Source organism: Zonotrichia leucophrys, chromosome 7 (assembly GCF_028769735.1).
Source record: "Zonotrichia leucophrys gambelii isolate GWCS_2022_RI chromosome 7, RI_Zleu_2.0, whole genome shotgun sequence".
Lineage (NCBI taxonomy): Eukaryota > Metazoa > Chordata > Aves > Passeriformes > Passerellidae > Zonotrichia > Zonotrichia leucophrys.
Window position 1 is genome coordinate 9,161,981 of NC_088177.1, and position 27,104 is coordinate 9,189,084.

At 48.6% G+C, this 27,104-nt stretch overlaps 1 protein-coding gene across 1 annotated transcript; it reads left to right on the forward strand.

Moving 5' to 3' along the window:
- The first annotated feature begins 1,416 nt into the window (after positions 1-1,416).
- Positions 1,417-24,917, forward strand: STEAP3 (STEAP3 metalloreductase). Its single transcript, XM_064718724.1, has 5 exons — positions 1,417-1,453; positions 13,412-13,898; positions 14,362-14,889; positions 16,430-16,594; positions 21,598-24,917. The coding sequence occupies exons 2-5, from the start codon at positions 13,413-13,415 to the stop codon at positions 21,886-21,888; spliced, it is 1,470 nt and encodes a 489-aa protein (XP_064574794.1). The 5' UTR covers positions 1,417-1,453; position 13,412; the 3' UTR covers positions 21,889-24,917.
- The last annotated feature ends 2,187 nt before the right edge of the window (positions 24,918-27,104 follow it).

Consider the following 27,104-nt stretch of genomic DNA (forward strand, 5'->3'; position numbering starts at 1 on the left):
AGCTGATCGTGGCATATAAATTATCACCATGATAGGCACAAGGAGGCAGGGGCCATATAGGCAGGAAGGGGCTAGGGAGTAATCTCATTCTACCAGATGCATTTTGTCACAGATGGCCTTTGCAGAGGGGTGATGAAGTACAGCTATCCCAATGATCCTCCTTCTCCTAACCATGCCAGTAGGTTTTCACACCTCTCCAGTATTGTCCAGCACCCAGGGAACTCACAGCATCTCAAAGTTTGCTGCTTGAGCATCCCGAGCCTCTGGAGCTCTGTCTTATCCAGCGTCCAGCCACTGGGAGTCACCAACGGGAACCTTCCCCAGCAATCCCACATTTTTGCTGAAGCCTCCCCATATCTGCAGGTTTCTGTATCTCCCACCCCATGGATGTGAGAGGTGGTGAGTGCCCTTGCAAGCTGGGGCAGTCGTAGCTGGCATCTGGGCCCGTTTGCAGGCAGCACAGAGAGGGGGAACATCTGCACAGGACAACAGTGAGAATGGGCTGAGATAGTTAAAATCACGGCCTGCCCGGGAGAGAGGAAAAAATGGGCCTTGTTTCATCCCAGGAAGAATATCCCATGTGCAAGGAGGACACAGAGGGGATGGCAGTCGGCAAAGATTAAACCCTCCTGACTGCAAAGGCGGTGAAACACTTCAGGCTGGGTTCAGAGGGGCTGCACATCCTGCTTCAAACACAGACTGCACCCGCCTCCCCACGGCTGGGGCAGATGAGACAACCCCTTCAGGGCCCTTCCCCGCTCTCCTCTATACTGAGTGACCAAACCAAAGCTCCACAGTGATTTGTTTTCAAGTCCCCGTGGGTTTGCCCCAGTGCTTTTGCCTGCAGACTCTCCATGGGAGCGGGGCCGTGCGGCAGTGTTGGGGTGTTCGCAGCAGGACAGCTTTTTGGGTGCAGAACCTTTCATTATCTGCTCCACGCCTGCCGGCACAGCTTTCCAGAACAAGTGCGCGGCCCCTGATAGCAGGGGCAGAGGCGCAACAAGCCGCACCCGCCCATTAAAATGAGACACCGACCGGCTCTGAAATGCGTTTATAAATAGAGAATTCAGGTCTGCCTTCGACTCATGCCTTTAATGGGCACCGCGGGCGGGCTGCCCCGGCAGCGATGCCCTCCTGCCCGCGTGTGTTTAACCCGGGCACGTCAGTGACGGCCGGGCAGCCGTGAGGGGACGGGGCTGGGGGTCCCTCACCCTGAGCGGGCTGTGCCGGGCTGGGCGCTGACCCGGGCTGTGCCGAGCCGGGCCGTACCGTGCCGAGCCGAGCCGTGCCGAGCCGGGCCGTGCCGAGCCGGGCTGTGCCGAGCCGGGCTGTGCCGAACGGTGCCCGCGGCCCCGGCGGGCACATGGGCAGAGGGCGGAGCCCGCGGCCTGACATCACGGCTCGGCTCCGCGCTGCCGGACGGCGCCGCTCGCCCTCCCGCCGCCGCGCTGAGGTGAGGAGCGCGGGGGGACGGGCACGGCGGGGCTCGGGCACCGCCAGCGCGGCGAGCAGCCGGAGCGGGGCTCGAACCGCCCGCGCCGGGCGGGCAGGGCGGGGAAGGCTCGGCTCGGCTCGGCTCGGCTCGGCGCCGCCGGGGTTGCTCTACCCGGGGGGAATGTCCCGGGCCAGCGGGGGCTCCCCCGCCGCGGAGCGCTGGTGCCGGCCCCGTTGCGCCGCACCCCGGCCCGGGATCCCGCGGCGGGGCTGGGAGCGGGGCTGCCCGCGGCCCGCTCCGCCCCGGGCTCGGGCAGGGTCCCAGGGCGCTCTCGGAGCCCTCGGTGCGAGGGCTGGTGTTGGGGCTGGGGCCGGTCCCGGGCGGAGATGTCTGTCTCGATCCGGGCGGTCACCCCGAGCTCGGGGGATGCAGGTCCGCCGGGCTGCGGTGCGGGCTGCCCGCGGGAAGCGCTGTCCTTTCCGGGCTGCTAGACACGTCCGTGCGGCTGCGGGAAACTCGCTGTCCCTGGCACAAACCGGGCACAGAGCCCCCCGAACGGGTCGGGTTCCCGGTTCCGAGTGGTGCGGTCCTCGTGAGCGCAGTGGGCATGGATGGATGGATGGATGGATGGATGGATGGATGGATGGATGGATGGATGGATGGATGGATGGATGGATGGATGGATGGATGGACGGACGGACGGACATTCACGCTGTTCTCCTCAGGGAGCAGCACTTGGCACTTAGGTTTCACTCTTCATTCTCAGCTCGCTAAATGCTTTGAGGAGATGAGTGGCTCTTTCCAGCCACGGAGAAATCAGCACCGAGATATGAAAAAAACTTGGGGACAATCTTGGCCAGGGCCCAGGATCCTTTGGAGGCAAGCACAGAGCAGCTGTGGGGTTTCTGAACCACTGTAGGAATTTGTAAAAGCTGCAAAGGTTGGATGCTTTTTGAGGGGGACTTCAGCATTTGATCCATGTAAGAGTAAAGAGGGATGAAAGCTGTGAAGGAATTGTAGAGGTGGCTTTGTAGTAGGAACATCCCACAGGTGATGGAAGCTGGGGTGGACTGGCCCTGTCCCGTGGCCCTGTTCAGGGTTGACATCTGCCCGTGACAGATGGACACCAGGGAGCTTGGGGCAGTGTTTGTGTTCCTAATGCTTGAGCTGGGCAGAGGGGTACAGAGAACCCCAGATCATTTCAATCAGAGCATTCTAGATAAAACTAACACAGAGAATTGCCTGCTGTGGCAAGAAACCAAAACTGAGAGACAGCAGGAGAGGAAGGCTGTCGCCTACAGCATCAATACTCCTGTGGGCTGAGGAGATGCAGGACTAATAAGATTTAAATACTGCATCAAGCTTTCGTTTTCTTCTAAAATCACATTTGCTATGAAGCAAATGTACAGTAATATAAGATGCCGCAGTCACTGCACATATTTGATTTCTTCTGTGATTGTAAAGGAGAAAATGTTGATGACTCAACAAGTCTGTGTTTAACAAAACCACATCAAACCCCAGGAAAACATGCTCTTTGACAGCATAATAATTTTTTGTTGTTTATTTTGCTTTTTATTTTTGTTTTTGATTGTTTTGCTTTTTATTGTTAAGAACTATGCTTTGACTATGACCTTGTAACATCACACCCATAAATAGAAGCAGGTTTAGATTCAGGGGAAACACATTTTTTCCGATGATGGAAGAAGTAGGCCAGCCATGCCAGCTCTCTTGAGAGGTGGGAAAGGCAGTGGCAGCTGTGATAAGAAATGTCACACACCAGGAATTAAAACACACCAATTTGTTATCTGTAAGTTTACCGTCACTGATTAGAGTTAGCTTTTGTCAACATTGTTATGGAAGAAAATGCTATTTTCAAATTTGAATTTACTGCTTAGGTACTGCATAGGTTTCCTATGCAGACCTGCAGTGCATTAAGCAGCTTCCCATCTTCATCTAAGTTTAAGTGAACTGTCACTGAACTGAAAGTAAAAAGCTTCTGAAAGTATGTCAGTGACGTGGGAGCTTCCAACACATTTTTAAAGGTCTTTACATACTCTGGGGCCTAAACATTTTGAAATTTTTCCTGGCATTTAAGGTACTGACACAGAAATTCCTCCCATCCTTTTTCCAGGTTCTCAGATTTTCAGTGAGTCTCTCTAAAGCCTTGGTTGTGGCAACACGTGCATTTCCTTTAGTATGAATACATCCCTGTAGTCATTGGAAAAAATAGCCTAAGAGCTCCCCATGGGATGTCAGCTTCAAGAATCAGGGTCTGTAGATAACATGGCCACCACTGAAGGCGCCTGATACCAACTGCAGATCATGTGCAAGCACTAATAGCTCATAGAGCTACAGAGTGCTTTGGGTTGGAAGGGGCCTCAAAGATCATCTCATTCCAACTCCCACCATGGTCAGGAGCACCTTCCACTTGACCACGTTGCTCTAAATCTAGTCCAACAAGATCCTGAACACTTCCAGGGATGATCATCCACAGGTTTGCTGGGCAATCTGTGCCAGTGCCTCACCACCCTCATAGTGAAGAATTTCCTCCTTATATCTGATATAAACCTGCCCTCTGTGGCTGTAAGGACAATTCCTCATTGTCCTACCACTCCAGCCCTTGTAAAAAGTCCCTCTCCAGCTCTTTTCAGGTACTGGAGGTTGCTCTGAGCTCTTCCTGGTGTCTTCTGTTCTCCATGCTGAACAACCCCAACTGTCTCAGTCTGTCTTAATAAGAGAGAGGCTTCATCCTTCTGAGCATCTCTTGACCCTTCTTTGGACTCACTGCAGCAGGTCCACATCCTTCTTATGCTGGGGTCAGATACAGGACAGAACCTGTGCCAGTGCAGCTTGGCACCATGGTGAAATGCATAGCGTTTGTACCTGTCCAGCACAGGTGGGTCTCGCTGAGGATTGGGTTCCTGGTGGGAGGCATATTGTTCACACTGCATGTGTTTGTCTCTCTGGGCTCACCTGCAAGACCCCTGCCAGTGCAGGGTGAAGGTGAAGCAAGCTGGATCTGCCGTGCAGGATGCTGGACTGAAGGCAAATGGTGTGAGAGGAAGGGGAAGGCAGGGCAATGAGTTGACTTCCAGCAAAAAGCATCTCTCTCCCACCCATCTGGATCCCCAAAGATAACTACCTGGTCAGCCAGTTGCGTTTGCCTCTCTCCCATGAGCTGTTGGAAAAATCAGAAGAGGCAGTACATGGCCCTGCATTGGCTACCTTTCCTGTGTTCACCACTGTGCTTATTCAGGGCTGGCTCAGAGCTACCTCTACTCTGTGTGTCATGCCTGTGCTCTGTGGAGGGGGAAAGCAGATCAGCAGGAGATGGGCTGGCCCTCTGCCACAGGCTGTGTCTTCCTTCCACCCCACACTGCCTCCCAGGCATCTTCTCCCCGTGTGGTCCTGTGCGTCTTCTGAGTGACTGGGTGAAGCAAAGTCAGAAAGGCAGGAGAGTGCTGATCTTGGAGACCCTTCTGACAGGCGCTGTGGCACGGAAACAGCCAGTACAAATATTTCCCTGCATGCTCAGCACAATTCCTCCATGCTTCTCCTGGAAAGAAACAAAGAGATTTTAAAGAGGGAGCTGGAGCCTGCCAGCTCCCTGTGGTGACTGCTGAAGTCAGGTCTTGCCTGATCTCTGTAGGCCTGGAAAAGGGTGGAAGCCCCAGGTTATTTTAGGCAGGAACACCTCCACCCATCTTGTCTGGCTGCAGGGAGTTAGATCTACCTGAGAAGCTTTCACCTTTGGGTTGCTTTCTTGCTCTTCTCACATTTGGGGACGGGATGGCTCAGAAATGGGTGAGTCACTGAGTTGCCAACTTGAGAATGAAAACCCCCCCAAAAAAGCAAGAGAAGCCATACAAGACTTAAGTACAGTACCTGAAGTTGTTATAAATCACCCTTTTATGTCACTTAAGAACTGTGAGATGCTAAGCTGAGGAAATAACCTTCTCATGAACAGTCACATCAGCCGGATAAGCTCCTGCGTGCTGTGTCAGCATCAGCACTGCTCTAGCAAACTCCATCTTGCTTCAGCTCTGCCTCCACCATCTTACAGTGAAACCTCAGGATTTCCCAGACTTTCACATTCCCATTTCATTATGTTTTATCACAGGGTAGGTCTTTCTCAGGCTTCTCATTACTCTGTCAACACAGTGGGCACGGACAGCAAGATGTTCTTGCAGAAGAGCAGAGGAATTTCTTCAGACAAGGACTTTGCTGCAGAGAAGTGGCACTGCAAATGGAGGCAAATTTGGGGGAGAGTTTGAAGATCTCTAGGGCAGAACCTGTTGGTAACTGCTTTAAAGTATATCGTTTTTATGAAACCAGAGCAAAGGGGTTTTTTCCAGTTATTTATCATAGGTGGGTAGTTTTCCTGCTCAGCATTGAAATGAAGAGTTTATCCTTGGAGAGAGAAACTGTCCCTGCCAAGTGATCACAAGCTGGTGTAGTTCTATAGGAGAACTGTAGCCAAGATGTCTGGGCTTGTGAGGGAAAAAGAGGTTATTTTGCCCCTGTGTGAAATTCTGCTAGCCCTTTCTCCTCTACTTTCCCCTGTTCTGAAAGCTGTTTTTGAATTTTGGTCCTGGTGAAGAACATTTTGTGGTCAGGGACATGGACATGCCTCAGGCTTCACTGCTGGCTTCCAAAACCAACATTCTATTTTTTTTTTCAGTGTATAAACCAGAGGGTGTATGGAGTTGGGAGGGTCAGTGCCTGTCAGCCCGTGTTTTCATTAGTCTGTGATGGGGTAAGGAGGCAGATACTGAATTTGTAGGTGACACTGAGCTAGGGGGGACTGGAAACATTTTAGAAGAGACACTAAGAATTGAAGATTGTGACAAGCTGGAGAGCTGGTTTAAAAAAACAGGGCACACGTTCTGTCCTGTGTGGTAGGACTGACTGACCGGCCGTACACCAGGTGAGCGACCAGCCAGGCAGTGGTCACAGGAGCCAGAGGGCAGGGACACTGTGCCCCATGGGTTCACAGGGACACACAGTTGTGCAAAAGCAAACAGTCCTCTTGGGATGGATAAAGAGAAATGATGCATTGGGGAAGCGGCGTCTCTGCTCCAGTTGGTGCCTTTTAGGGGCTCAGTTGGAAAATGCAGTTCTGGGCATCCTCCAGGAAAAATGAAAGCGAGGAACAGAGGCTGAGTTGTTGGACATTCGGTAAATAACAGCTCTGATGAAAGAGTTGGGTTTCACTTGTGCAGGAAAAACCGAAGGAAGATGTGAAACCTGTTCTCCAAATACGGAATGTGTCTGTCTGCAGAGGAGAAGGCAAATCATTTGCCATGTCCTTTGGGGGTAAAAGAGGAAGGGATAAGGTTAACTGGCTTGAGAGATAAAGAGGAGAGAAAGTGGGGCTCTGCAGGAGCTTATGGAAGTGGTTTTAGCAGATAAATACCTGATAATGAGGTAATCAGATAAAGCTGCCCTGGGGCAGGAGAAGGGATGACGACTTGTGAATGCAAAGTGCATCGGGGTGGAGAACAATTGTAGGGGCCGTGTGGCGACTCCTGGAAACCCACAGCAGGCCTGGGGTCACCGCAGTCCTTGGAGCCCACTGCAGGTGTGGGGTCACAGCAGCCCTTGAGTGTCCCACAGCATGTGTGGGGTCACAGCAGCCCCTGAGCCCACAGCAGGTCTGGGGTCACAGCAGTCCCTGATGTGGGGTCACAGCAGCCCCTGAGCCCACAGCAGGTCTGGGGTTACAACAGGCCCTGAGCCCACAGCAAGTGTGGGGTCACAGCAGTCGCTGAGCCCACAGCAGTCCCTGGGTGTCCCACAGCAGCCCCTGAGCCCACAGCAGGCCTGGGCTCACAGCAGTCCTTGAGCTCACAGCAGGTGTGGGGTCATAGCAGTCCCTGAGCCCACAGCAGCCCCTGAGCCCACAGCAGGCCTGGGCTCACAGCAGTCCTTGAGCTCACAGCAGGTGTGGGGTCATAGCAGTCCCTGAGCCCACAGCAGCCCCTGAGCCCACAGCAGTCCCTGAGCCCACAGCAGTCCCTGAGCTTACAGCAGTCCCTGAGCCCACAGCAGCCCCTGAGCCCACAGCAGTCCCTGGGTGTCCCACAGCAGCCCCTGAGCCCACAGCAGCCCCTGAGCCCACAGCAGGCCTGGGGTAGCAGCAGTCTGTCCCCCTGCCCCTCAGTGCCATGCTCAGCACACAGTGATGCCGTCTCGGGGCCGCACCAGCTGCCCTGCCGCAGGTCCCTGTCCCTTCTCCCCACCCCAGCAGCAGGGGCACGGGGAGCAGAGCCCCCATCCCTGTCCCGTGTGCCCCTGGGCTGAAGGACAGCAGCGGGGACAGCCCAGCTCCCAGCATTTCCTCATTCTCATGTCCTGGCTGGCAGCCCGGCTGGGTTTGCAGTATGGCTTTTCTGGAAGGGCTATTTACATCCTTTGCCAGTTCCTGGTTTTCACCATTCGGGAGGTAACTCTGCTTTGGAAGGAGAAAGAAGAAAAGAGACAAGCAAAAAGGCAGCAGGCTTGGTTTCCCTGACTCTTTCTCTTGTGGGCAGAGCTGGGGAAGTCACTTCCAGTCAGCCTGGGCAGGACTGCAAGCTCTCCAGAAATGTGCACCAGAGCTGAGATTAAAGCAGCTTTGGATAAGCTCTTCTATTACTTAAATCTGTTCCAGTTCCAACAGGTTCAGGTTCACGGCACTTGCTCCTGGGAGGGATGCTGTGTGTGTGGGAAAGAGACTTAAACATTTGATTTTCCCTGGAAATAAAATGGTGGTAGCAATAAAATAATAATAAAAAAAAAAAAGAAAATAAAAGAAAAAAAAAGAGTATTTCTGCTCAGAGGAAGACCTGAGTGGAACACTTCAGGTGCCGAATGCTCCTCTCCAGCTGGGGCTTTTGGAGGGTTAACTCAGCAAGAGATGCTCTGCAAACAGAGGCTGGAGGGCTTTGGCTTCATGGTTCAAAGGTCTCTCCATGCAGACTGGAAGTCCCCTGGGGCAGAGATCACCCCTGTCCCTGGAGTGTGTGTTTGTGGGACCGAGCTGGTGCCAGCCATGGCTGGCAGGGCCCAAAGGGACCTTCCCCGTGCAGAAATCGTGACACTCCTCTGCAGAGACCTGACCAAAGGCTCTGCTGCATCCTTTGATTCCTTATGAGCCTTGCTGGTGTTTCAACCCATGTGCTCATAAAGGAATGTGTGTAATAATCATGTGCTTTATCTCGAGTGGCACCCAAGCAGAAGCTGAAGCACTGAGCAGGCTCTTTGATGACCTGCACGGGTTGAATCCACAGCTTATGGAAACTCTGTTGTGGTCAGTGTAAACAAACACTGACTTTGGGGGAAGACACAAAAGCAGTGGTTTTAGCCAAGGTGGTGCAGACTAAGTATGTGAGGCTGAGCTCAAAGATGAGTTTCTGTGCAAACAGGAGCCAGTTTGGTTTCACTGGACAGGACATTTGTTGGAGCTCTGTATGAGATTGCTGCCATATTCTTTAGCACAGTTTGATATGTTTAAAACACTGCCTTTTTATTAGAATTATGGTAAAACTAACTTGTCTTTTATCTGATAAATCTGAATACCAGGGCATTGAAATGAATCTTGATTTTTTTTTGGTCCACAGCTGAAGCAAAGCCTTGCCACCACAGATCCATCCTTCTTCAGGGTGTACAACTCAAACACCTCTGACCTGCTAATTACAGGAACCAGCTAGGCTATCCTCCTGCACCAGAGGATGTGAAAGGGGCCCCAAAAGATGGTCTCATTGTTATAGACTTGGTGAAAGATATCTGGGTCAGCCCAGACAAACTTGCTGGAGTCCCATCGTTAGTATCTCCTTCCCCACATCTGTTGAAAGAGGATAACAAGTGTGCCTGCTCCCCAGTGGCTGTGGGGGATGATCTGCTCAGCAGATTGACTCTGCTGTGAGCCCAGGGACACCTGAGTGGGCTCCTGCAGCCCAGCTCTGTCCAGGATGGCCGTCCTGCTGCAAAACTGAGTGAGGCCTCTCAGTGTGGGCAGAGAGGCAGAAAAACCTTGTTTGCCTGGCACTGAGCCTAAGCTAACAGCCTCTGCCAAGCCTCAGGTGCAAAATATGTAGCATTATCCCTGTGTTTCTTCTGTGAGAAACCCTCCCTCCCTCCCTCTGCCTGGGCAACAGAGATTTGACTGCTTTGTTTCTTGCAGCTGCTGTCTGTCTGATCCCACTCCTTGGGGCAGAAGTTGCCTTTTGGACAGTTCTTGTAGAGTGCCCAGCAAAGTCAAAATATTACCCCAAAATAAAGAAATACATCTTGCTCACTGCCCATCAGTGCCATTGCCCTGCAGTTAACAGCAGCAGTGGCAGTGCAGTCATTGAACTGCACATGTGCTGCAGTGGACACAGCACTGATGTAAGGGGTGTCATTAGCAGCTGAGCTGAAGGGCAGCTGTACATTGCATTCAGTATTTTAGTTAAGGAACTGCTGCCCACTTAGAATTGGAGCTTGTTTATTCCCACTGGGCTGTGCTTTAAATCATCTTGTAGCTTCCCTGGTAAGGAACTGATCTCTTGAATTGCATGTGCTATAACTCAGCAGGGATATATAAGCAAACTTGCACTTTGCTTGACAAGGAAGATCAATAAACGGGGTTTATCTAAGTCTGAAGGTGCTAAAGATATCTAAGCACCATGATATTCACTCATGGCCTCCTCTGCAGCATCCTGGCCATGGTGCTGTGCGCCCACTCTGGATGGGTTGGCCTTGCTGTGGTGAATTAGCTTTGGGAGGGAGAGTTTCAAGCAGGTGACCTGTCCATAGGTGCAGAAAAAGCAGTGTGGGCACGGTAAGTCAGGGTAGTGGCAGGAGGGGGGGGTCTGTGTGCTCCCCAGAGATAGAGAAGTGAAGAAAAGCTGTTGCCTAATCAGACAGTCCATTGCCAGGCATCTGTTAGGCAGAGACCACAGTGTTTGTCTCAGTGAGATGTGTTTATGGTGAAAGAGGGATGTTCCCCTCCTTCCTCAGGAGGATTTCAGTGCATGGCAATGACAGCAGTGCAACCCACAGGCAGCAGCCAGCACCAGGGACCCTGCCACCATGGGCTGGCAGCAGGGATGAGTCCTGCTCCAAAGCCCCACCAGCCAGAGCATGACTGAAATAATCACGCCAAAATTCACAGAAAACGTTTTGAGTCTTCTTACTTTGTAACTCTCCTGCTGACTTCAAAGGCTGTTTAATGCTGTCATCCCTTTTAATCAAAATAACTGGAGACAGCAAAGATGTTTATCTCCAAACATTGCCAACATCTCTCTACATGTTCAGTGGCAGCTATAGGACAGAGGAAACACAGTATAAGAAAAATTGCTTGCAGCAACATTTACATCCTAGTGGGACCACAGAGAGAACTTTTGAGGTGCCTTAAATTGATTATGAAATGAGTCTGTGGGTAACAATCACTTGTCACCCTGAATGCTAATTTCTCCCCCCATGGCTGTGAGCCAGAGTTGTGTTTCTTTATTTTGGGGTAATATTTTGTGTGCACAGGTGGTGGAAAAGGGGAGGGGGGTTATGGGTGAGCACGCTAATTATTGTGAACAATTGTGTTGGCCCTAGAACAAATAGTTCTGGACATGAGTACATTAAGGTGAAGCAAGGTTTCTAAAAAGTAAAGCAGTGAGTGTGTGATAAAGCTTCAGATAAGGGACCAGGAAAAAAAACCCAGTATCTTTGCAGACAGAGATCTGAAAGTCATCCTGTGGCCCTTTTCTATGGTTATTCCCCTCCCTCCCCTTTTTTTTTTTTTTCAATGGAGTAAGCAGAACTGCAGTGGGCTGTTTGATCTCTGTATTTATACAGTGGACATGTGTTTTGAAGGGGAAGAAGTCGCCATACACTTCTTTGGAACTTGTTTTCCCGTGCTGGCACTTCTTCCATGAGCACCCTTGGGTCTCTGGGATAAGGTGATGCTTGGTGAGAGACAAGGAGAGCAGACAGACCTCTGCCACAGAAACAGCATTGTCACTGAAACCATGATGGTTTGTACCCAGGACAGTGAATTTTAGTTTCAAAGTCCACTTGCTGAAAGTGTTTTTCAGGTTTTCATTGAGGAGCAGGATTGAGATCCTGGCTGCTGTGTGAGAGATCTCCTCCAGTAACTTGTCTGTGCTTGATGTTTGTCTGCCAGGGACCTCCAAGTTGGTGTTTTCATAGTAATGTGACCCTTTGATAATTTTTCTGAACAGTTTAACAAATTTACAGCTCTTTAAAGTATATATAGGGTTAGGGGAGCTTATGCCCACAGGCAGCTCTTGCCATGTCTCTCTAGTGTCTGTAGTGAATTTTGGTGCTCAGGCACTTTGATTGGGGAGATCCTTTTGCAGATTCTTAACAAGAAAGATTGACTGTCCTAAATGATTTTGAGTAGATATTAGGAAGAAAATATTTAATCTAAGGGTAGTGAAGCATGGAAACAGGTTGCAAAGAGATCTGGTGGATCTCTTGCCCCATCCTGGGAGGTGTTCAGGACCAGGCTGGATGGGGCTTTGAGCAGCCTGCTCCAGTGGAAGGTGTCCCTGCCCATGGCAAAGGGTTGGAAGTAGATGATGTTTAAGTCCCTTCCAACCTGAACCATTCTGTGATTCTGTGATTACTATGCACGAGTTCCGTGTTGTCAATATTCACTCCCTTTCCCAGATCACTTATAAGCACATTGAACAGCATAAATCCTCAGGGAAATCCCTTGGCAACCTATTCCCATTATGAAAATAATTTATTTCTTCTCACCCTTTGTTTCCCATTGGTAACTATTCATGCAGAAGCGCCCTTCCCCTTTGCACCACTGCTGTGCCAATCCCAGAAGAGCCTTGGGTGAAGGACATTTCCAAAAGCCTGTCAAAAACACACCTATGCCAGGGACTAGGTCACCCCGTCCTAATGGTCACCTTCACTTTGAGAGAACTTGACCAGGTACAAGGCAAGACTGCACTCACCAAAACCAATTTTCTCCATCCCCAGTATATCACAAGTCTGTAAATTACAGTCTTTATTATACTCTCTAGAAGTCTGCCAATACAAAAGCCAGATGTCCTTGTGTGGAAGTTCCATGGGCTGCCTTTGCCTTCTGAGCCCTCTTAAAACCTCACCCTGAGGAATTTGCCATTCCTTTAGGGTAAATTTGCTGTTCCTTAAGTTGGGAGGCACATTTGAGCCACTGACACAGCCCATGAGCAGTCTGGCAGTTCCCTGCCCAAGTTTCTTCTGACCTCCAGGTTCAGCTTCTGTGCTGCCTGTGAATTCATTGATCTGCTTAAAACCTCTCCATGCCCTCAATATCTAATCTGTTACAGGGCAAAATTCATTAATGTTTGTAAAGCTCATCAAGATCTTTCATGAGCAAATCCCATCATGTTTTAATATATTTTTTAAATGTCACGAGTAAGTTCTCATTACTCATTAAAGAGCTGAAGCAAACAGTGCTTGCCAGACCCAAATATTGGGACAGGCAAGGGCTGAAACTCTCTTCATTTACACTTTTAGGACACTTTCATTTCAATTTGACTTTCTGCCTTGATTCTGCTCTGGCAAATCAGAAGCACCCCTCCAGCTTTTCCAGATGTAGTCTCAGGGATCTTCATGGACCCCTTCTTTAGGAGGTATCTGGTAGCTCCATGGGAATCTCAGAGTTTCTGGTCTTGATTGCTGTCAGTGCTGGCCTGGCTTTGCAGTGTGAGATGCCAGCCTGGAGGACAGCAGAGGATGGATGAGTGCATCCAGCAGGTGTTGGACCACACATCTCTGGGAAAACTCCATAAAATCTTCACCTTCCAACCCAGCCTGGTGTTTTGTGCCCCTCCAGTGGTGCCTGTACATTACTGCACATTTCCTGGTGGGTTTGGCAAATAGATCCTGGGACCAAAATCTAATGCCTAAGTGGCATTTTTCCCCATGACCCCAGACATAGTCTGGGTCTCTGCTAGAGCTCCACGTTGAATTTGCGTTTCTCCTTGTTTTTCCTGCCAGGATGTCCAGAGGAGACATGGCCAAGCCTCTGCTGGGCCAGGGGGGCGCGGCAGGCGAGCGCAGCCCCCCGGCAGCGCCGGCCGGGCGCACGGTGGGCGTGCTGGGCAGCGGGGACTTCGCGCGCTCCTTGGCCGTGCGCCTGGTGCGCTCCGGCTTCAGGGTGGTGGTGGGCAGCCGCAACCCCAAGCGCAAAGCCAGCCTGTTCCCTGCTGCAGCAGAGGTCACCTTCCAGGCCGAGGCCGCGAAGAAGGCCGACGTCATCTTCGTGGCCATTTTCAGGGAGCATTACTCCACGCTCTGTGACCTGGCTGATGTGCTGGTGGGCAAGATCCTGGTGGATGTCAGCAACAACACGGAGATCAACCATCACAAGGAATCCAACGCCGAGTACTTGGCCTCCCTGTTCCCGGCCTGCACCGTGGTAAAGGCCTTTAATGTGGTTTCTGCGTGGACACTGCAGTCGGGTGCCAGGGATGGAAATAAGCAGGTATTGTTTTCTTCCAGCAAGGGATAAATCCCAGCTGTTTCAGCAGCTCAGGTCTGGCAGCATCAGCAAATGGCCTTAGGCTCCAGGAGAAGGAGTCTTGAGTGCTGGCTGGGCATCCAGAGATCACCCCTTAGCTTCTGCATTTCTTTGTTCAGAAATTAAATACCTTCATTCAGTTCACACTGTGTAGTCCTTGGAGCATCTGCCTGAGTGAAAAGTATTATTCAGTTTTCTGTTTATCTAAATAGAGCCAGTGAGACAAACTGGCAGTACATGCATGAAAGGAAACCTGTCCAGGAGAGAGGTCTTTGGCAGCCATGGTAAATCCCTGTCAAAAGCCTGCCAGGAATTATGATGCTCAGTGGAATAACATAGGCTCCCTGTGACACAGAATCCCTCTGGATGCACTCAATCCCAGCAGCCTGATTTCTTTGCCCTATGTGTGTATTTCTGTTCGTTGCAGGTTCTGATCTGCTCAAATAACCAAGAAGCCAAGCGCACCATAGCAGAAATTGCTCAGGTCATGGGATTCACCCCCGTGGACATGGGCTGCATGTCATCAGCCTGTGAGATCGAGAACATTCCCCTGCGCCTCCTGCCAGCCTGGAAAATCCCCATCTTTTTGGCTCTGATGCTTTTTCTTTGCTTCTTCACCTACAACCTGATCCGGCAGGTCATCCACCCTTACATCAGGGAGCAGAAGAACAAGCTGTACAAGATCCCCATCGAGGTGGTCAACACCACGCTGCCGTGCGTCTCCTACGTCATGCTGTCCCTGGTCTACCTGCCCGGGGTGCTGGCAGCCTGCTCCCAGCTCTACTACGGCACCAAGTACAGGCGTTTCCCAGATTGGCTGGACCAGTGGCTGCAGCACAGGAAGCAGATTGGTCTCCTCAGCTTCTTCTGTGCTGCCCTGCACGCCGTGTACAGCCTGTGCCTGCCCATGCGCCGCTCCCACCGCTACCTGTTAATCGAGACGGCCGTCAAGCAGGTAACGGGGGTGCTCCTCAGGTAGCACCTGCAGAGATCTGCTGAACTCATGCACATCTTGGGTGGTGGGCCGAATATCTTGCATTTTTCATTCATTTTCCAGAGGTGTGGGGCAGTGGGAAAAAGCTCTCTAGAAGCGCTTGCCCTGCAGATCATCCGCATGGCACAGACTGAGCACTCGCCTGTCTGTGCTGAGGAGCTGCCATGTCCCTGGATGCACAGCTCCCTCTGCATTATTAGCCAGGGCTGGAGTCAGCACCCCATGCCAGTGCTCCCCAGAAACATTGACAAGACTTGGAAACCAGCCTTGCCTGGCACTGGTGTCTCTGATGCAGGAAAAATGCTAGGCCAGGGGAAATCCAATGGTAGGAGGAGTAGAGTTCCCTTCAGCTCCCAAAATCTTGGGAGATCCCTGTTTGTTCACATTGATGTTCATAATTGTGCCTGCTGGAGTAACCAAGTCATATCCCACAGAGGGTTGTGTGTCCTCATCACCCTGTGCCTGCAGGAGTTTAACAAAATGGTGGTGACGAGCCAGTTATATAAGAACAAGGAAATGGAAAGGGACTTTATTGCTTTATGGACACTCTCAGCAGTGTTTATCCAGTGTGAGATTGCTGCCTTCAGGCAGTTCAGCCAGCTCTGTAGTACCATGGGAAGATGGGATTTGCTCTTTCCTGCCCCTCGCTTGTCTCTGCTACTCCCTGCTCCCTCCTGGGATGGCAGAGGATTTGTGCAGCTGAGGGGGGAATGCAATCAAGGAATTACCCCATAACCCCTCTGCTTTCTGTGCTGGGGTATTTGGCTGAGTGATTCCAAGTATTGGTCCCAAAAAGGAGGGAAGGAGCTGTGGGGGCAGAGGGGAGCAGGATAGCTGGTTTGGGCAGCAGTGGCTGTTCAGAGCATCCATCAAACACCGTTCCCAGCCTCTCAGCTCCAGCCTTGAGCAGGTTCTTCTCAAGTGCCACAGTTGCACATTAATTTCAGGCAAGCATCCTGTGTTCATTTCCCCTCTACCTCCTGTTTTCTAGCAACATCTTTGTTTAGTAAATTAAACCCATTTAATGGGCTAAAGAGGACAGTTCTAAATGTTCCTCTTTGCCATGCAGTATAAAACCCATCTTCCCTTCCATTAGCATGAACAATTTCCCCCCTAAATGCACTTAAAACAAAGGTTATTAGGAGACTACTGCATATTCAAGCATCTGTATTTGTTTTCATGGCTTGAAACTGAGTTCTCATTGTAATTATCTTTCCAAATGTGACTTTGGGGCTTGCTGCTGTGGTTACAGGCATGGGAGCTGAGAGCATTCAGCAGTTCTTCCCAGCAGGCTTCAAATCAGGTCTAGCTTTGGCCAAATGGCTTTGGGATTTCCCAAAGAGAAAGCATTTCCACATTTCCCAAACAGGCAAAGGGTGCTGGAGGTGTGAACAGGATCCAGTGCTCATCCCGGAAACTTGCTTCCAAAACCAGAACAGATAAAACTCAGTTCCTCTGTCCCTAAGAGCCCCATTTTAACAAACCTTCATTGTCATGCCAGGCTATGGAGAAGAAGATGACAGTCTGGGTAGAGGAAGAAGTCTGGAGGATGGAGATTTATATCTCTGTTGGAATAATTGCCCTGGGCTTGCTGTCGTTACTTGCCATCACTTCACTTCCATCCATCGCAAACTCTCTCAACTGGAGGGAATTCAGTTTCATTCAGGTAAAGTTGATATTTGCTGATGCCAGAGGGTGATTCTGCAGAATCAGAGTCAGGCCCTCACACAGATAGGGCAGGACTTGACCTGCTTTCCCTGCAGGGCAGCTGTGCATTGGAGTCAGCAGCAAAACCTCCCCATGCACGCCAGAGCCACAGACCCCTCATCCAGGGGGTGAGACCCAGAGCAGGAGAGGGGCAGAGGGCTGTGGTGTGTCCTGGGGCTGTGCTGCTCTCACACAGGGCTTGTCCTGTCTAGGGAAGGTGCTTTTCTCTGGAGAAGGGAGAATACAAGGAAGAATACAGCACCAGGCTTGGAGGGCAAGCAGGAACTCACTGTGGGCCCAACTGGCTACAGCACACAGATCTGCCCTTGCTGTTCAGGGAGAGTGAGCTGCTGAAAAGGAGAGAGCCTGGGAGGACAGTGCAGGGGAAAGACAGATTTGACAGAGCTTGCATGCACCCAGGTGTTCAATAGACAAGTTCAAAAAGGCTTAGAGTGATCTGTGAACTGCCAGAGCCCACACAGCACAGAGAACTGGGTATGATTTCAATGAAAAGGCCATGGCTGATTCTAAAACCTGCAAAAAACTTTAGTTTTTCCCCAGTGGTTTAGGAGCCTTCCTCCACTTGCAGTGATGGCCAAGCTCTCAAGGGCCAAATTCCCTTGGTGACCTGAGTCTACCCCCTGGGATTTTCACAGACACAGTATTCAGTGGCTGCAGCTTTTTCAGGGATGCATTTGGAGCCAGGCTTAGGGCTCATTAATGGAGATTGCAGAGAATGAACCTTTCAAGTATCCCCTGCACATTAAAGCTGATTTTGAGGCCAGATTCCACTCACTGTGCCACAGCCATACCCCACAGCCCTAAAACTCCTTTTCACTTGTGCCTCCTGCATCAGGGCTGCTTAGCATGCAGCAGGCTTTGTAACCCCTGTGGCACCCAAGGTGTGTGAGCCCCCCCAGGACCCCCTTCCCCTGTGGAGCCTCCCTTTGCACCACGTAACCCTTCCAAAGGGGAGGGCAGGGCTCAGAGATGCAGAGGTGAATATCTATCATCCAGCCTCTGTTAAGCTCTGCTGAAGCTCTTCAGGGGTATATAAATAATTCAATGTTCATTAGAGCAGGAGTTTGAAGTCTGCTGCCCTGCTTCTCCCACGAGTGCCCCGATCACCACACAAGCAATCCAGTTTGTCTTCTTTCCCCTCTTGCTGTGGGCTAGCCAGTAATTATTTACACTGAGTAGAAGAGCTGCATCAGGGGAGCTTGACCCCAAGAGATCATCCCTCGAGGAGAAGGGAGACTGGCTCTAAGCCTCTGTTTCAGACTGGACAATGGGAGCATATTAATTCTCACCACGCGTCTCAGGGGAGGGCTGCAGCTGCTGGGACACCGGATAAATCAGTCCTGACTTGCACATCTCACACCAGGAATCCCAAACGAAGGGAAGTATCTCCTTGCAGCCTGGAAGGAGGCTCTGAACCCCCCTGCATTTCCCTTTGGCTCCCCAGGCAGCCTGGCAGCTGTCCTGGAGGGTGCTGGCCTTGTGTCATGTAACACAAGCATTGTCGTGGCAGGTCGTGCGTGTAACACCACTGTCCCATCTGCCCTTTGGGACCCCTTCCCAGCCTTTCCAAGGCTGTGTCAGCACTGGGACCAGACAAATTCGAGATGGTCAGTTCCAAAATAGCTCTTGGCTGCCCCACATGGGAACTGGCTGGCTTGGTTCATGGAAAGATACTCACACCTATTTCTGTCTGCATGGAATGAAGCGTGACAGTGTGACACGAGCTCCCAGCTGATCACAGGCAGGAGAGGCACGGCTGGTACTGTGCCTCTTTGTGGAAATACCATGTAAAAAGAGCAGGTTACAGATCTCCTGGCATGTTGGCTTCCATATTACTTTTTTTTTTTAATTAGGAATCCTTTAAATTATTTACTCCTCAATAAGTTGGTGGTGCCTTTCTTGAGGAAATTAAAGGAGCAGCTACAGCTACTGCTTCCAGGCTCCTGAGGTTGCATTCACATAGCTTAGAGTGAGCCTTCCTGAATTAATGCGCAGTGGCACAGTGTAAATAAAAGGGGTGAAGCACGAGGCTGCTTTCTCAAATATTTGGGATTTCTGGCACTTCTGCAGCATAAAAGAGGTGAAATGCAGAGTGCAGATGCCCCAGGCAGATGCCTTCCAGAAAATGCAGCAATTTGTTCCCATCTCAGTTGAACTGGACAGTGTTTGAAAGGCACTGTACCAAAAGCCACATGTGAGGCAAATTCAGGAGTGATTTTAGTCCCCTCCTTACCCAGAGCTTCCCAAGTCTGACATTTGCCAGCAGCCAGTGTGTACACCTGTATTAGTGCCATATACTGCCACAGTATTAAAATACACATCTGTTGCCTGACAGGTCAAAAATCCCATTTGTATTGTTGCCAGAGTTATAGGAAAAAAGGTTAATTTTCACAGTAGCTCCTGGACATACTCAAATTTCAATTAAATATAGTTAAATTGGATACACAGTTCCCCCGTGTGTCCAGTTTTAACAGAAAATGTACAGGAATGAAACACTGGCTAACAGGAATGATTTGTATGTAATTCAGCTTATAGCAGACATTTTTAACATTCCCCAGTGATTTACAAATCAACTCTAATTGCCTGAGAAGTAAAAATGTGTATGATTGCCTTTACCTTCCTATCCTGAGAAGCCCTCCTGGAATTTGAAGGTTGAATTGACCTGGTTTCTTTCATAGTTCATGTAGCATAAGATGTAAAGAATCTGTAATCAGACCTTTTCTAACCCTCCTGTCGAGGCAGTGTGAGGGGTCAGAACTGCGCCATTGAGCTGATAATTCCATAGTACTGATGGCTGCACAAGGGTGAAGCCTATCTGGGTCAGGAAGGGGCTCTTTGCTTTCAGTGCTGCCCAAGCATTTCTAAAGGAGCCACAGGTGACTGGATCACCTTTGCTGAGGTGTTACAGGGAGCCTGCAGGCACCGAGGAAGTGGCAGAGGTGGAAGAGTTAATGCAGAATAGAAAATACATGCAAAACCTGCATCAGGAAAATACTGTCTTCATGCAGCATCTTTCAGAGAGCTTTAACACCCTACAGGGCTGCTGGCCCCACACTCCCCATGTGTGACAGTACAAAAATCGCCTCTGCTACTGTTGAAAACAAAACCCAGAAAGATTTCATAGCCAGGAACTGCATAGAAAGGATCAATGAGAGCTCAAGAGTGGTATCAGGGCTGAGCACTTTGGCAAATCAGCCCCCTGGGCTGCTCAGCAGGCTCTGCATTGTGCTACAGAGTGTATATTGAGCTGTAAACACTGAGCCAGCTGCAATCAGCAAAGCTTTTGGGTTCTGTGCACTTACAGACCAGCTGCATCCAGCTGTCTGGGGGGTGCAGCCATGGCTTCAGCCAGCATCAGCACTGGGAGCCCCTCTGCTCACCCCAGTCAGCTCCTCATGTGTGGTAAATGTGGATTTACCCATTCCTGCTGCCAGAGCAGCTGCCAGCCCTGCTGCAGCCACAGCACCTTAGCCATGTGTTTGTTGTCGTGTGTTTGTGGCCTTTTTGTTTCATCCCCACCATCCACACACAAAGATGCATCAGTCACAGTGCCTGTGATGGTTTGTCACCTTTTGTCCTATCAATTTCCTCTCCTGCTCTCCCCCAGACCCAGCAGCTGCTTAAAGAGAAACTATAGAGGGACAGGGTAGTTATCTCCAGCTCTGGCATCTCTGCCATGCACAGAGATGCTTGGGCTGACTGGATGCACCCCCTGCCCAAGGCAGAAAGCTTCTGCTCTTGGGTTCCCTCTGTCCCCTTTTCCCTGCCCTGCTTTGCCAGATGAGTCCTAATCTGATACTTCAAACCTTTTGCCACCCTGGGGTTTTTTTGCCTGTTGGAGAGAATCTTGAACTATAAATGATGGATGATCTATGGGTCAGGTCCTGCTGTTAGGTTCAACTGGGACCACAGCATATTTCAGCAAACTCCTCCTTAATTTTCCAAATGCAATTAGTCTTGACCCTGTTGGGTTTGCTGCTTGTTTCCACTTTGGTTTAGGACATGGACACAGCTTCTGGCAAGAAGGACATGAAAAAAAGGGTGAGTGTGGGCTTGCACACAGGACTAAGGCTCAGTTCCCAGCTCTGTTCCCAATTCCTGGCATGACCTTGAGAAATGCTCAGCTGTAACACAGAGAGGAGTCCTACCCTGCCTTGGCAGGACTCAGTGACACCCACATGACTGCCAGATAGATACTGTAAAAGTCGAGTACATAGATCTGGTAGCACATTTTAGAGGTCTCCTTCCCTCCCTTGCCCAGTCCCCTCAGCTGCTTAAAAGATTAGCTCTGAAGTTTAGAGGAGTCTTGGTCTGTTTTTTTGGTAATAACATGGTACATTTTATAAAGTTGTCTGGATTTTTAAATTGTTTCACAGCAATCAAAAATAGAAGGGGAATCTATGATTTGAGTAGTTCTTTGGATGAAACTGTTTTTTCAAAAGACAGTGAGTCCTTCCTCCCATCTTGCCCCGGTTCCTCATTTCCCTGCCATGTCCTCTTTCCTGGACATATCTTCAGGAAGACTGGGTTTCTTGCTGATCTCTGCACCAAGACAGACATTTTGGCTTTGAAAGGCTTTCTTCCCTAAGTTAGGGACTAACTAAAATTAGCAAAATTTTCCCTCTCTAGGCATCTTGAAATTTGTTATTTCAAGCTTAGATAGACCAAGCATTCAAAGGTGCTGCCTCTTTGCTGAGTTGGCAGCACCTTCTGGGAAATTCCTGCTGAGCTTCCAATGTCACACCTAACCTCTGATTAGACAAAGAAAAGCCCAGTCTGGCACACTCCCCAGGAAAGGTTTGCAGCCATGTTTTATTGAAACACAGGAATACCCGTTGCTCCCTCTCTGTCATGTACACTTAGAAAATTATGTCAGAAATACAGGGAGACAGTCAGGCACAAGACACTCTGCTAACTGGTGTGTGTTTCTTTTCCTTTCAGTCCTCCCTTGGATTTATTGCCTTGGTGATCAGCACCCTGCACACGCTCACGTACGGCTGGTCGAGGGCCTTCGATGAGAGCCAGTACAAATTCTACCTGCCCCCAACCTACACCCTCACCCTGCTGGTCCCATGTACTGTGATCATAGCCAGAGTCATCTTCAGTTTGCCCTGCATCCAGCACAGACTTCTGAGGATCAGGAGGGGCTGGGAGAAGGGCAGATACGTCAAATTTGTGCTGCCCAGTGCAACGGGGGAATTCTCAAGTGGGGAGACCTCCAGCAATGTCTAACAGCCCCAGCTTTGAGGATTTTGAAGCATTATCAACATTTCTAGGTTCAAAGGTGTTTCTTAAATACACGTATGTTTTGGTATAATGGTATTGTTGATAAAATAATAAAATTTGTTGACTTTAGAAAATGGATGGCCATCAAACTTAGGTTAGACAGTTGCAGTTGAATTATATTGCTGATTTGCTAGGACAATTATTGCCTTAAAAGTGACTGTGAGAGCCAAGCTAGCAGCACTAATATACATGGGGAACTGATGGACTCTGTTAGTCAGATCAGTCACTGGAGGTCCTGCCTGGCAGCTCCCCAAACCAGTATTTCTCAGTTGCTTTCCAGCTGCTCTCATAAATTTCAATGCCTTTATTTTTTAATACAAGGTTGCACAGATTTTTGGAGTTTATGACAGCAAAGATACCATGCTTCTTGAGTGTATGGATCAATCAAGGCAGTGAGGTTTAGAAAGATCAATTGCCTCTGGTTTTGTTCTCTTCAATGAACTCTGTGGACAAGTCAGTACAGCTATATTCCTGTTACTGTGACAGCAGATTTTACTAAAATCATCAAATCTGACAGCAAGCCCAGTATCCCTGTTCTCTCAGATACAGACAGCACTTCTGCTTCTGGAAGCAGTGCCTGATGCATGTTTATAAGCTGAGGAAATAAAGTACCTTTTCCAGGAGTATAAAAGCATTTGAGAGAAAGACATCCCCAATACCAGACATCTGGTCTGCAGTGCTGGCTCTGAGAGGACAGCTACTGCTGCATGCTCTCTGTTACACTGAGCCAAAGTTTCAAGCAGTATTTGATTGAAATAGAGCGAGGATAATTATTGGAAAGGCCTGCTGCTTCACAAAATTACATGGAGAAAACCAAGGCCTTCCAGCTGGCCTTACATCAAATAATAGGGTGAAGCTTTTAGAAATGGCTGTCACCTGAACATTCCCATTTAAGCAAACAAAACAGCACTTCTAAACCCACTGGTTTCAGTAGCAATAATAAGATCTTTGAACAGTCCTGCAAAGGGATCATCAAGTCTTGACCACAAGATGAAAACATGTTGTACATTTTGGGCACAGTCCTTCATTGCCTTACACCTTAAAAAGTCCCTTTCATACAAAGCAGGTATGAAATGCTCTTCTGACTTCACACCCACTGTGGACAGGGCATAGGGCAAAAATTTCTGTCCTAATTTCATGTTTCACCTGTTGCTTTCTATGAAGTTCTTACTCTTTATCAGAATAATTTTTTAGGTTTTGGACATGCAAATCACCAAGCAGTGAATGGACAGCCATTCACTAAAGCTCATTTAGAAGCAAGCAATTGGGATGACACAAGAAGACTACCTCAGTAAGGTCAGGTACAAAGACATGCCTGGAATGGCCTCATTTTCCTACAGTTGAAGAAAAGACACTCAGTGTTCAGTGTTGCTTTGAGAAACAAGAGCTGTCAGCACCAAATGAGGTACAGCTTGTGGGACAAGGAAGTGTTGTTCCCCCTAAAAGGGCAAGGGGAATTATCAGCTTTGGGGCACATAAACCCTGCTACAAGTCACCATTGCCCCCATAACCCTGAAGAGTTCTACACAGACAGAGACTCATAAGAATTCCCTGTTTAGCCTCAACAACTTCAGTGAGTAATATTCTCCAGATATTGCTCATGTGGCCAGTGATGATATTGACTGTTAGTTCTTGCCTAACACTTACAGTAAAATCTCCAAGTGCTGCTTCTGAGGGGAAAGCTTAGATTTCATAATAAGGTGACTTTTTTGTTGTTGTTTTCATGGGGTTTGGACAACGTGGTGAAAGTACCATTCTTTACCACTGTCCCCCTCAGCAAGCTGAGTTTGTTAGGTTTCCCCATCCACCTCCAGAACTTAGCCCACACTGGCACCTGAATCACTCTCCAAGCAGACTGATGACCCAGCAATATTTATTTCTGGTTAGGTGATAAGTTTCCACATGGAATTGAGACAGTTTCACCTGAATATAATTCAACCCACTCTAATTTAACTCATCCTTGAGGGAAGACTGGATTGAGCAAGCCTGGTTTTTTAGTCATCTTTTCCATCTCATCATCAGGCAATGACAACATAAAAACACCAGTTTACACAGTTTATGGTGTATTTCAATGCCTTTTTTTCCCATCTAGATTTCTTTCCACATCTTTAGGTCAGGCAAGACTATTGTCTGGTAGCCAGAAAAGATCAGGAGGCAGAAAAAGAGCATTACACAGGCTGGCAGGCATTGTTTTCAAGTGGAAAAGAATGGTTTATTTTGAGTCACTGCAAGGTTAAAGACTCACCTTTCTGCCCAGCAGAAGGTTTGCACCCTTGCTTTGTTTACAAGACTTCCTTGCCTACAAACCCTTTCCCATGGCAAAGGGACAGTTCCCATGAGCAGAGGGGCAGCCAGTGAGTCAGCATGGTGCTTTTCAGATGGACACAAGCCCAAAGGGACAGACAAGCCAGCTCAAAATCCCCACAGCTACTGCAGCTCTACAGCACTAAAGAACAAAGCTGGTCAAGGGTCTCCAGGTAATGCCTGTGCCAACAGACTGGCCAGCCACCATCCCTTTTGAAAACCAAAACCAATCCTTAAAAACACTGAATAGCATTTCACATGATGCCCTCTGTATGCATCTGGTCCTTAAAACATGGGACACAACAGTTTGAGTAATTTCTTCCTGTTCTGGAATGCTGAAAATGAATGAAGTAAGGGATTTTTGAGTTATCTTTTCCCTAAGCATTTTTGATGTGCATAGGACATTCAGTGAGATTGGCTTAAAATTTACCATTTAACTGGTTTTGTACTTGAAGTTTTTCTCTCTTTCTGTATATATGTACACACACACACATATAAAAATATATGTATCTTATTGCGGAATATATAGCTTGAATGTAAAAATCTTTGTATTTTTATTTTCTGTACTGCCTACTATGTGCCTCTGGGATATGTAAGAACCAAATGAAGAGCTGTAAGAGTGAGGCCAGTTTTAATCTCTGGCCTCTGTAGTTATATAAAGATATTCTGAACAGATCTACATAATTATATCAGAGCTCGTGTGAGTCTTTTTTCCTGCCTCTCCCCAAACAAAACCATTACTTTAATGGCAGTAGTAGAGTAGTGTGATTATCTAGAATTTAACCACTAAGAAATAAAACCTACTACAGCCAGCAGCTTGTAGAATCTCATTATCAAGGTAATAAAATGATCATTACTGTGACCCATGGTGCCAGGGCTCAATTACAGAGTTCCTATGAATGTGAGAGGGCACAAGTGTGTGCAGACATATATTTCATTACAGGGGGTTACTGATATTATACAGCATTTGTAGCATAGGATCAAACAAGCTTAATTCACTAAATAGAAAGTGCTGTTGATACAGAGTCCAAGGAAGAAGGATTTCCAAAGAAAGATGGAGTTTTGGTACTATAAATTTGTTCTCTGCTTCTTAAGTCACTTTTTCATACAAGTGGCATGCCAGATCAACCAACTTCTGGATCTGCAGCATTGCATTTTAATGAGCTAATTTGTAAGTTGATTTTAATGAGTTCATTTAAATTCCTGAGCTGAAGATTAACCTCTGCAGGTACAGTTCTCTCACTCCTTCAGATTTATAATACAAAGTTTTAAACAGTGCAGTTGGTTTCTTGCTCTTAAGGGATTTACTCACAAAGTGATATATCAAACTATAGTTGAATCTTCAGGGGGATGCACGTGCTTCAGCACCTCTGTGCAATATATTTCCTATATTTCAGTCTCTCCAATATGACCAACACAGCTACAATCAGCAACAAAACCTGGTGTTGTTCTTGAGCTCTAAATTTCCCACACTGAGCTAGCAGGATTTGTAGACTGTGCCTTGGGTTTGAGGAATGAGATTTGTTACACTAGGACAGTTTCCTTTGATCTATTTATTGTGCCTTAATAAGCAGCATCAGTTTTGCAGAATTTCTGCACAAGTTGGGGTTTTTTTTGTGTTTGTGAGAACCACACACATTTTAAAGCTGAGCACAGAATACACAGATACCACCTATGATCAGGGACAGCTCTTGTTAGCAGAGCATGTACAGGACCTTCATAATCAAAGACTAAAAATAAGCATTGTCTGGAGCCAGTCAGGAGGATCACATACCACGAGCCATAGTATTACTGAAACCTTTCAAAGACTTAAAGTGGCTCGAGTGCATCCTCCTAGAAAGATAATCTGCTTTAGATTTAGAAATCTCAGCACTGGAGGATGCACTACAGCTGTCGTTCAGCTGGTTAGTTACTCTTGTTACCTGTTTCCATATCTGATCTGCAATTAGCTACCTTCAGCTGCTGCAGGCCAGCATGCTGCCTTAAAGAGCTGTCTGCAGCCAGATGTCTGCCTTCAAGCAGCTGTCTTGTTCAGCACTCTAGAAAACAAAGTTGCTGTGCAAGATTCAAGTCTGTGTTCTGCAAAACCAGTTGTAATTGATTTGGGAGGCATGGGGCAGGGGAATAGTTGTGAAGAAATGGCCATGATGGTAACTGGTGGGATATAAAGCTATCATGGCTACAGCTACATTGCTCTTTGACTCTAAATCCAGCTGATGCCCTCTAACTGGATGGGCATAATCACAGAATCACAGAAAAACACCTTTAACATCACTGAGTCCAACTGTTATCCCAGCAGTGCCAAGCCCATTCCTCATGTCCCCGAGTGCCACACCTACAAGTCCTGTAAATCCCTCCAGAGCTGGTGACTCCATTTCCCAGGACAGCCTGTTCCAATGCTTCACAACCCTTATGGTGAATAAATCTTTCCAAATATCCAGTCTAAACCTCCTCTGGCACAACTTGAGGACATTTCCTCTTGTCCTGTCACTGGTAATTTGAAGGAACAGACCAACACCCAAACACAAGCGGGGAGACAAAGATGTGACTTCAAAGTTGTGTTGAAATCAGACCAACACCATGCCTTCCATTTTAAAAATCATGCTTCACTGAAGAAAAGGGGCCTCCCAAACTGTTCTTAAAGAATGTGTTCCATTGGCTTTTGGTTAGAAAGCAGAATTAAACCTTCTCAGATTTAATTAGAGGGCAGACAGCAGCAGTTCTTACAGTTCTCACTGACATTCCTGGTACACAACACTGTAAGTCACCTGCCAGAGAGCAGGAATGGACAGACAAAGGTAAATTCTTACATTAATCTGCTACACTGAGCCCTTTAATGTATTCACTACCAGCTGGAA

Coding starts and splice junctions, on each gene's coding strand:
- STEAP3 (XM_064718724.1), top strand. CDS start 13,413: ATGTCCAGAGGAGACATGGCCAAGCCTCTGCTGGGCCAGGGGGGCGCG. Junction 13,899..14,361: donor CCAGGGATGGAAATAAGCAG/GTATTGTTTTCT, acceptor TGTTCGTTGCAG/GTTCTGATCTGCTCAAATAA. Junction 14,890..16,429: donor TCGAGACGGCCGTCAAGCAG/GTAACGGGGGTG, acceptor TTGTCATGCCAG/GCTATGGAGAAGAAGATGAC.